At 24.1% G+C, this 10,768-nt stretch overlaps 2 protein-coding genes across 3 annotated transcripts; one reads left to right on the top strand and one right to left on the bottom strand.

Moving 5' to 3' along the window:
* Positions 1-319: 319 nt before the first annotated feature.
* Positions 320-2,786, bottom strand: LOC126901886 (syntaxin-16). Of its 2 annotated transcripts, none has more exons than XM_050678799.1 (5): positions 2,291-2,785; positions 2,054-2,174; positions 1,080-1,245; positions 723-1,009; positions 320-668 (listed from the first exon to the last, which is right to left on the bottom strand). In XM_050678799.1, exons 1-5 carry the CDS (start codon positions 2,548-2,550, stop codon positions 486-488), a joined length of 1,017 nt encoding a protein of 338 aa, XP_050534756.1. In that variant the 5' UTR covers positions 2,551-2,785; the 3' UTR covers positions 320-485. The 2 variants fall into 2 exon arrangements, with proteins under 2 accessions (XP_050534756.1, XP_050534757.1); XM_050678800.1 differs by having other exon boundaries at positions 523-625; positions 2,291-2,786.
* Positions 2,787-6,858: 4,072 nt separating this feature from the next.
* LOC126901889 (histone deacetylase complex subunit SAP18) lies at positions 6,859-7,995 on the top strand. The gene is made up of 4 exons (XM_050678802.1): positions 6,859-7,156; positions 7,245-7,351; positions 7,431-7,625; positions 7,754-7,995. Exons 1-4 carry the CDS (start codon positions 7,100-7,102, stop codon positions 7,842-7,844), a joined length of 450 nt encoding a protein of 149 aa, XP_050534759.1. The 5' UTR covers positions 6,859-7,099; the 3' UTR covers positions 7,845-7,995.
* Positions 7,996-10,768: the final 2,773 nt, after the last annotated feature.

The raw sequence follows: 10,768 nt of genomic DNA, 5'->3' as shown, positions 1-10,768 counted from the left end.
AATAATTTTAATTAAAGCTTAATTTTATTGCACATAAAATAAGTTCATAAGCTCTTTTAAAAACCTTAAAATATTATTGAAAAATAAACCAAATTATGAGTACTTTTTATTATTTAATAATATTTTAAGTTGGTAATCAATAATATAACTTTTATGTTTCTAATTTGTATCAAATTTGAAATAATCTCATGAAGAAAATTAATTATATTATTTAAAATAAAAAATTGATTAAATAATAAGTAAAGATTTCAATTCAAAATTCAACAAGTTCACAAAAGACAAATATGTTTTTAGTTAAAGTTTAATACATTTGTTTAGTTTAGGATAATAATCAAATAATTTAATCTGATTTCAATAAATTAAATGAAATAGTAAAAATTGCAAAAAAAATTTAATACTCTTTTTTTTTTTTTCAATTTCTCTTGTAATAAATTGATATTATACAGACAAAAATGAGTGATCACCTTATTATAAAGTTCCGAAATTTAAAATTTTGTAATATCAAGTATAATTAATAATATTATAGAAATAGGAGCTAATATTAAAATACATTTCATCTTTTTATTATTACTATGATATTTTTCAGCCTTCATTAATTCTGATGTTCCTTTTTTTACTCTCATATCTGTTTGTTCAATATTATAGTCAATGCGATCAAGTACAGTACCCTAAAATGATAGTAATCATATGATGTTCAAGATATTAATTCATTTTCAACTTACTTGTTCAACAACCATATGTGCTAGATCTTTAAATATATTATTTAATTCTACAACTGAATTGGTTATTTGATTAGCTTCTTTTTCCCATTGTGCAGCCATTTTAGCATTTTCTTCTTCAATTAATATTGCAGCAAATGTTTGGGTTTGATTTGGCTGCTGGGATTGTAAATGATGTCCAAAAGAATTTGTTGAAATATTGTCAAACATGTCTAATAAATCAGAATTATTTGATGTATCTTCACTTTCAAAAAACATCTGAGATGACATAGCTTCTCTGTGTTTTATTTCTGAAGAATAATCATGTTATTTATGTAATTATAAAAGAAAATGTATTAATAAATTTAAAAAATCACCTACTATTTAGATAGTGTTGCTGAGAGTTTCTAAATTCATTGAATAAGTTTTGTAATGAAGCTACTAATGCTGATGAAACATTGTAGGATAATTGGGATTCTTTGTTACCTGAATTACCAACTGAATGCAATCGAATTTGTTGAATCATTTTTTTAGTTGAACCAAATATCTATAAAATTTTACAATTTAATAAGATTTTAAAACATTTCAATGACAAATTTAAACCCCCACAAAAAAAAAAAGGTTTTAATTTAAATCCTCTAAAAATATTATTTAGAAGATATAAAGCAACTAGACTTACAATTAATTAAGAAGTATAAAGAGCAATGTTAGAATTAATCTATTTGTCAGACCATGAAATTTCCAAAAAATTTCAAAACATACAGATAAATTTATATTATATTGCATTGAAATTTTTTTAATTTTTCATGTCAAATTTAAACTGTAATATGACACCCCAAATTGAAAATAGTTTATTGCAGAAAATAATAATTGTTTTTGAATGTTTTTATGAAACAGTTATCAAAACTAAAACGAAGATTTGAACATTTTATAAAACTAAATAAATTGGAAACTGTTATACATATTTTTAATATTAATAAAGTTTTCAATAAGAGTGAATTTTCATTATTTTTAATATACAGTTCATAATATAGTAATTTATATTCTAATTTATTTTATTTTAATTTGTACAATTTTTTAAAAATAAATTTTGTAAAAAAATATCCCTAACTAGATCAATTAAAACATTTTTATGCTACTAGAACTTTTTAATATACTTTATTTTAACAACAAATAAAAAATAAAAATATAAAAAAAATTCATGTAAAAGTTATACATTAAACACACATTTTTTTATTTTTTTTATATTGATCATTTATACATTATCTAAATATAAGCCAAATTTACAAGGGTAAAATATTTTTTTCAGTAATTGTTAGTATACTATGCATTAGATAGTTATGATTACAACAAACCTTTGTTATATCTATTGTAAGATCCTGAATACGTTTTTCTTGCAAAGTAGAATCATCCAGTGTAGGTCTTAAAACTTGAGCATCTTGTAATGATTGAAGTTCTTTTAATTTATTTTGTAATCTTTGAAAATAAAATAATATTACATTTATGAACTTAAATATATAGTCAACTAAAAAAAAAAATAAACCAGAAAAGTTTCAAATAAAATGAACAATATAATATTAAAACAAATTTACCTTGTGACAGAATATTGTGCTTCTTCTAGCAATCCAGCCCAACTGGGAGGTGTTTTTTTAATTTCTTGTGAATTAAGTTTGTTCCATTTAGAACGTCCAGTCTCCATTAAAGCTACTTTATCATCAGCATCATCATCATCATCATCATTGTCTGAATCATAATCAATACGCTTTGCATTTTGAGATAAATATATTCCTCTACTTTGAATAGAATTTGTTCGCATTAGTAAAAATATGTCAGTAAGATTTCTAGTAACCATATTATAAGAGTATATACTCAAAATTTTTTTAGTTCATTATTTTCAAAAATAAAATGTTACAAAAAAGCATATAAAAGTTGATTTTAAAATAATTAAAGAACTATTCAAGTTTTAAAATTAATTATTTAAAGAGTAAAAATTCAAAAAGGTTTAACCATATGGAAAAACTTTCAAAGTTATTATTTTATAAATCAATTCGTTCCTCCGCCTATATTTTGTGAAACTTTGATAAAGCTATCGTCACAACATTATAAAGATATTAAGTTTGAACCATATATTATAAGTGATAAGGTTGTTTTTAAATTTTAAATTGATAACAGATGTTATAAGCAGTGGACAACATAAAATAGATAACAGTAAGTCTATTCTATTGTTCATACACTTATGGTGTACATTATTATTTCCAACGTTAAAAATGAACAAAAAAATTATCGATATTTACTAATTTATAAAAATATAATATAAATAAAATGCAAATATTTAGTCAAGAAATTTCCAAACCAAATCTACATGTGGATAATTTTTTTTAATATATATATTTTTGACCTAAACTAAATATTGTTATAAATAGTCCAATAATTCGTATATTCTTGATTCTGTGGGATTAAACATTAGTAAAATTTAATAAATAAGTCATACAACGATGGTTGATTTAAAGGATTCAAGTTTATTAGGGTGACATCAGTGAACAAACATTACTGAGTTTTTATTATCTCATTCGATTGTAATAACTTATGAATTTTAGTAATTCTTATAACAATAAAAATGTCTAAATTTAGTCCTATCTCAATATCACTATTTTTTATATATAATTAGCTGTTCATTTACTGGAAAATTTAAAAGTTCAATACAAAATTCAAATTGTTGTTAGTTAGTCTTAATATTTTACATTATTAATATAGAGAATTTTCCAGAGATACAATATTAATTAGTTTAATAAGTGTGACATCAAAATATATATTAAATAAGAAATTTAAGGAACTAATACAGATTACTATCCCATTTACTTTAGAAGATGAAAAACTCTTAACTATTTAGTGAAATCACCATATATATTTTGATTTTAAATAGGCAGAACAAATCATTAATTTAGTTCTTGTACTGAATTATAAGGAATTTAAAATTGATGGTGTAGTCATGGGAAACTTTATTACTTTAATTTTAATCGTTATTTTTTTTTTTAAATATTATAATAAATTTAATATGGAAAGAAGATTACAACCTTATTTAATGAAATGATATCTAATTAGGAAAATAATATTTAAAAAATTATAAATTATTTTAAAGATCTGGATTTAAATATCTTAAAAAGCCTTCGAAGATTTCATTAAAAAACACATATATAATCCATACAAATAATGGAGTAATAAATGTCCCCTAAAAGTACGTGATAAATAAAAAATATATACATTTAGACAATTTATTTTACGAATTATAACTAATTTAATTATTTATTATCATTAAAACATTTATCTGATCAAAAATCCCAAAATTATTTCCTAATATTGATGGTTAACGACACTAGCATGTTCTAATTTTTGAACAAACTAAAAAAATGCATGGAAGTCTAGTGTCGATTATTATCATTGGATTTAATATACTTTATTATGTAATTAATGTCTTTACACTTCTACCAACTAGTTGTAATATGAAGTTAGCACCAATTTATCATTAATAAACTGTGGTAACATAGTTACTGTTCGATTATACCCCAAACCGTTAGATGTCACTACTTATTCTATAATACCAAATTATAATGTAAAATTGCCACAATTATTACAATGCTTTTCAAATATCTAATAATTTTTAATTTATTTAGCAGATACAAAAAAAAAAACAGATTTTTTACCACAAGAGAGACATGTTGAGTCTAATCAAACAAAATAATTTTTCCTGGGAGATAATTTAAAAGAAAAAATCTATGTCATTATTTATTTTATATTCATTTGTATCAAAATGTGAATTTTGAAAAATATGTTAGACACGTAATATTGCCATAGATTTCGCCATAATTAATATCTTACTACATTATCTATCAAATACATTCATTACAAGACTATTTACTAAGATAGTATCCATTGATTACTGAATAATTTTTATGTATAATTATTATAAATTTTTTCATACGACTTGATTAATTTGAGATTATATAATCTCTGTACATTTTATCATACAATTTTATTCGTAGTGTCACATTCTATATATGAATTTTAAGTAAATCATGAAAATGAGAATATTACTATTATTTCTTTGAGAATAAATCTCATACTGACGCAACCATACCTTTACTCGAGTTAAGCTATTAGTATGCACTAGTCACTTATTGATAAAAAAATCATAAGTTATAATAGGTACTGTAACAATGGTTTCAAGCAAAAAAATATTAAGTTCTTAGATGCTAAGCACAGTGCATAATAGACGATATATACAATACACCAATGTGTTCAAAAAACATACCATTTATTTGTAGAAAACAAACATACGTTTAAAAAAAGATTAAGCTCTGGCTTACACGAGAAACTCCGTAAGGAAAGATTCTGGCGCGATGAAGAAACTTGGTGGCGGATTACCCTTCTCTGGTTAATATCACTAACCATGTCACATTTTTTCGCCAAACGTTTGTTACATATGCCTTCATCTGAGCGGCTGTCTCGCTAAGCCTTTCGAATACACTACATCCGCATTCCAAAAGTATGGACATCTCATTTGAGGAAGAAGCTACCAATTCTCCGAGTTTCACACATCAAACGGTGGTGTCTGGAAAGTTCGGCTCAGTCGAAAAAGTAAGATATTACAAAGCAAATAGCTAGGGCCCCATTTATAGATTGTCACTCAATCCTTAAAAAAAAATTTTTTTCTATTTTATTATTTGATTGACAAGTTAGCGAGTACGATGTACAGTTTGTATTTACATTAAAGAAAAATTAATGAGAAGCTTATTAAACGAGAAATAACGGATGACCGAAATATTTTGTTGAATGTTTACCGTATATATAAGTAAAAATCTGGTTGGATAGAAACGGACTTGTTATATTAGAAAATTCTACACACACAATTTTATTTTCAGCTAATATCTTCTTTTTACTCGCCATTTTTTTAAAATACTCTCCTCTTCATCCACCTAATTTAAACTCGTGTCTCACATCCTGTTCGATACCACTGTTATTTTGCACAACTGATCATACAAATCCTCTATTATATTAATGAACCAAACCTAACACTTTTTTTCGTTAATGCCTACTTAAAATCTCTCGATACTCTATCATAAGCTTTCTCCAATTCTATCTTATCATACACAGCTTTTTCTTCTTTTCCCTATACTTTTCTATTAGTTCTTTTCTCATACAAAAAACTGGCTTTATCGTTGTCTTTACTGGCAAAAAACCAAACTGGTTCTTTGTTACTCATGTTTCTTCTCTTATTCTTTTGTCAATTAACATTACCTAAATCTCATAAACTTTATGTCTCTATAATTTCCACACTCCTATATATCTCATTTGCCCTTAAACATCAGTACCACAATAATATTCTTCCATTCTTTTGGCATTTTCCCTTCTAATAGGATTTTATTAAAAAGACCCTTTAATTACCTTATTCTAACACCGCCTAATATTCATATTAGAAACTATGCATTCAGTAATTTTTTTAAATTACTCTTTCCACTTTTTTCACATTATCATCGCTTGTTAGCACCCTCTTAACATCATTTTTTATACACCTTGCATTGTGATTTTTAGACCGTTTTCTACTACTTTTGAAAGTCTATAGACTTCTTTTTCACTTCTTTATTCCGAGCCTATCATATAACTCATACCTCTTAAACTTCACCTTACTTACTGTACACTTGGCTTGTTTACACAAGCGTTTATACTCTATCCAATCTTCTCTCTTTTTACTCTTCTGCTATACTTTTAGCAAATATATTTTATTACTTTACTTCTAACTACTATACTTTGTTATGAATCAGAATGATTAAAGTTATTTTTAAATTATTGATAATTTTTGCTATTTTAAAAAATGTCAATTCATATAGCCCATGTTAATATTATAGCTTTACTTCATGCTTCGATGTAGACTTTAATATGGTTGTTGAAATATTTTTGAGGTTAACTATATAATTTTATTTTAAAAGAATATTCACCACAATATTAGATTTATTAGTTAGAAAAAGTAGAATAAGTAGTGACATCTACTGGTAGAAAGAGATTATGTTCATACGGTAACTAAGCGATTACGGCTGCAAACATTTGATTAGAAATTTTTAGATAGGTATTGCTAACTTCATACTTGTGTTTAATTCGCGTTATTTCATTGACTGAATTCTAAATTTTGTTTTTATTGTTATTAAAACGATTTATACATTTAAAAATTATTTATGGTGTGCTTTTTTTACGTGATATATTTAATTTTGATTACTGAGTGTTCAATTAATTTAAATAAAATCTGTATTATTTGATTAATTTTCTTGGTTCACATTGTATTTGTACCAATTGGTATAAGATTTAATTAATATTTCTTTACGTATTTATTAATAAAATTTACGATTGAAATGGCTGCTGTTGAATCACTAGTAAAAGTCGAAGAAAAACCAGTTAATAGAGAAAAGGTAGTTATGACAATATTAAGTTATATTATTACTAAAATTAATAAATCATATAATTAAGTTCATATTTTGTTACATTTTTTTATTTCAGACTTGTCCATTATTATTGAGAGTATTTTGTGCTATGGGCCATCACAATAATCTATCAGAATACTATAGAGGCTCTGTACCTGGGAATGAACTTCAAATATATACATGGTATTATTTAATAGATATATATATATATATATTATTAATTTTATCATTTATTATAAAAAATAATTGAATGATCATATAGGATGGATGCTACTTTAAGAGAATTAACTGGTCTTATTAAAGAAGTAAATGTTGAATCACGTGCTCGAGGAACAATGTTTGATTTTGTTCTTGTTACACCTGAATACAACTCTCCTAGATTTGTTGGATATGAAATAGGTTCTACAATAGCTGGAGTTAAATCACCTGGTGATTCTAAAACTTTAGCAAACACAAGGTTTAGTAAAAGTTCAATATTTATATAATTTTTATGATTCCCATAGAAATTTTTACGACTTAATGATTATTTTTAATGTTAAAAAGTTATACATTATTAATATCATATTTAAAATATTAAATTTTCAGATTCACAATTGGTGATTTTTTAGATGTTTGCATTACTCCTCCTGAAAATCGTTTTATGAGAAGAACGGGACCTATGCGGTATAGAAACTAATAATTTAATATACCTTTTTTTTTTATATTTTAACGGATAAATTAAAAATATGTGGACAATATATAAATCATTTTTTAATTTGTGATTTTTTTTTACCTCAATTTTCACCTAAGCTAAAATATGTGAATTAAAATAAAATGTTTTACATTAAGGAACAGTATTTTCATTTAATAACTAACTAGTAATACAGGTCTACAAAGAATTGATTTTCTTTGGAATTAGTATTTTAGTATTCATTTTCTGTTTCTATTAGTCTTCAAAAAATTAAAACTACTATTTTTTTGTGAAAAAATTGTATTTTTGCTTTTTAAGTAATTATATATATAAAGGTTCTTAAATATCTTATAGATATTTATTTTGAAATTATTTAAAACTATAAAAAATATTTTCAATTAATAAAACAACTGGAAATAAAGAAATATTATAAAATTTGTTATTTCATCGTCATTATCACAAAATCAAACTTTTTAAAATAAAATATTTTGCCCTTTAGTATATGTGGAACTTGATTGAATCCAGTATTAAAACACACTTAAAATTTGTATTGATCAGTGTGGTTTTATGTAAACAAAACCTAGCACAGGGGGGTCGCGGCATAGTTGCATATTTTGATAAAGTATAATGATATCTGACAGTGATTAAAATCACTATAAAGAAAAAACGCTTCGATGCAAATCTTTAGATAGTGCTTAATTTTAAAAAATTGGTGTATTATTCCAAAAGCAACATGATCTGCTAGTTTGTTATTAATATCTTGATTAAGATAATGTATGTCGAATGAAAAAGGGATTATTAAAAAATATTATTTCTCATAAAAAAATTGTGTTGATCCATACACTTTTCAATAAGTTATAGCATTATAAAGTTAAAAATGTAAAAAATAAAATCGAGAATTTTCACACGAAAATAGCATTCGGTATCCATTTTCACCGTGAAGACAAAATAAAGTCCGAAATTTTTTTTTTCAATAACAAAGTACATTACATTACATTAGCTTTAATTTAAGATATATATAAAAGTGTCAGACCTTCCGGAACATTTTTAAAAGTTAAGTTGAAAAAGTAAATTTTTCGTTATAAAGTTGTCATTTTAAATCCCCCCCTGTGGGCAGATAAAGGGTCAGATTTACAAAAAAAATATACCAAATGAGAGGTAATGATAACATGCATCTATATAAAAAAAATTATATTGATATGTTTATTTTTGAAAAAGTTACGGCAGTTTTTAGTAAAAAAAATTGAAAAAATTTCGAATATCAGCGATTTTTAAATTTGTAATTTTTTTGGAGGTTTCCCCCATTTACGGGGAACGAGGGAAATTTTTTCAATTTTTAAGGGTAACGTCTTCGACTAGATACGATTTGTGATCTTTTGACGTATCGTTGAAAGAAATCCGTTCGGTGAGAACTGAGAAAAAGTGGTAACAGACAAAAAAAAAACACATCATAGTAAAACCAATACCTTCTCAGCTTCGCATCGAAGCTAAAATTACAAATATTCAGTATTATACTCTGTTTACAACCAAGTTATGACATATTTTAAACTAGCAAATATTTTTTATTACTTTTTAAAAAATTTTTAAAGCTTTAGACATTTTGAAAACGTGTTTTTTTATTTGTCTCTAATAAAAAAATTCAAAAATTAAGTTTTTTTATTTTATTTTATTTCAACACAGCTAATTTTACTTTTTATTGTAAAAAATATTAATAAGTTGATTACAGCATTAGGATAAGTTCTTATTGAGTTACAAGAATTTCAATTCGTATACAAAATAATTAAAAACTTGCTAATTTGAGTGAGCAAGTATCTGAATAAAATAAAGAATTAATTAAGTTTAAATTCGTAGTTAAGTTTCTGAGTTTTTATGCATTTTTAAAATTATTTATATACAGTACTAATAAAAATAAATTCGTGAATACAATCATAAAGAATATTATAAAATACAATAACAGCTTAGTTTATGTTAAGTTTTAAACAAATGCAATAGATGTTAGGTGCACTATGAAGTCGTTGTACCAGTAAATTTAAATGAAGTTAAAATTGACTTCAGAAAAAGTTAAAGTACTAATACATATATTTAAACAACAAATAGAAATTTATTAAGTATAAATACAAGTGAAAAGTTAGTTACATTATTTTCTAAAACGTTAACCTTTTGAAATAGTCACGAACAAGGGATTAAAGTTGATTAGATAATGAAACAATCTTGTTATTTTGCTAGGAAAATCCATTTTCGTCTTCATATTATCTAATCTAGAATTTAACTACTTTAATTGTTTACTTTGACTATTTAACGATATAAATAATTTAAATTGTATAGTTTTTATTTCAATTATTGATTTTTGGTCAATCAATTTTGAAATCCATAATTAATTAAAAAATAATATACAATTTAACGGAAAAATAACTATAGCATAGTTTCAGCTATAAAACAAAATAAACATGAGTTAACTGTAGTAACATTTATAAAACATAATGGAGCAGGGTTTAGTAAAACACAGTATACTTATTACTCTATAAAACGGGTTGTGTAATACATATATTAAAGTTAGGCAACGATATTGATTATTTTTGAAATATCGCAATATTTGAAAAAACTGTTTGAATTTTGGTCATTTTGTTATAAAATATATAGAATTTTCAGTAAATTATGAAATGTGTTTCTATTTTTCTCATTGTTTATAACAATTGACCTGTTTCCTTACTGAACACTTTATAATATTTGATATTAGGCCAAAACAATTTTGTGATAATCTTGTTAATATTTTTTGTATTAAATTATACTATGAGATATAGAATTGAGATAAGACGAAAAATATTTATTGATACAAAATCTATTCCTAGATTAGATTTTTTTTTATGACATTGTTTTTATTTCTATTTTTAACATAACATGAACAGACCAAAATAGAGATGGAGGGATGC

The sequence above is a fragment of the Daktulosphaira vitifoliae genome, unplaced genomic scaffold (assembly GCF_025091365.1).
Source record: "Daktulosphaira vitifoliae isolate Bord-2020 unplaced genomic scaffold, ASM2509136v1 Scaffold_3, whole genome shotgun sequence".
In the NCBI taxonomy this organism is placed as follows: Eukaryota; Metazoa; Arthropoda; class Insecta; order Hemiptera; family Phylloxeridae; genus Daktulosphaira; species Daktulosphaira vitifoliae.
Note: the sequence above shows the minus strand (reverse complement) of the source record. Positions and strands in the feature narration are given on the sequence as shown.

What these genes read in the sequence shown, in the direction of transcription:
- LOC126901886 (XM_050678799.1), bottom strand. Translation starts at nt 2,550, where the DNA reads ATGGTTACTAGAAATCTTACTGACATATTTTTACTAATGCGAACAAAT. An exon ending in TTACAATAGATATAACAAAG is followed by an intron (nt 1,246 to 2,053) that starts GTTTGTTGTAAT and finishes AAAATTTTATAG; the next exon opens with ATATTTGGTTCAACTAAAAA. An exon ending in CACATATGGTTGTTGAACAA is followed by an intron (nt 669 to 722) that starts GTAAGTTGAAAA and finishes CTATCATTTTAG; the next exon opens with GGTACTGTACTTGATCGCAT.
- LOC126901889 (XM_050678802.1), top strand. Translation starts at nt 7,100, where the DNA reads ATGGCTGCTGTTGAATCACTAGTAAAAGTCGAAGAAAAACCAGTTAAT. An exon ending in AACCAGTTAATAGAGAAAAG is followed by an intron (nt 7,157 to 7,244) that starts GTAGTTATGACA and finishes TTTTTATTTCAG; the next exon opens with ACTTGTCCATTATTATTGAG. An exon ending in GAACTTCAAATATATACATG is followed by an intron (nt 7,352 to 7,430) that starts GTATTATTTAAT and finishes ATGATCATATAG; the next exon opens with GATGGATGCTACTTTAAGAG.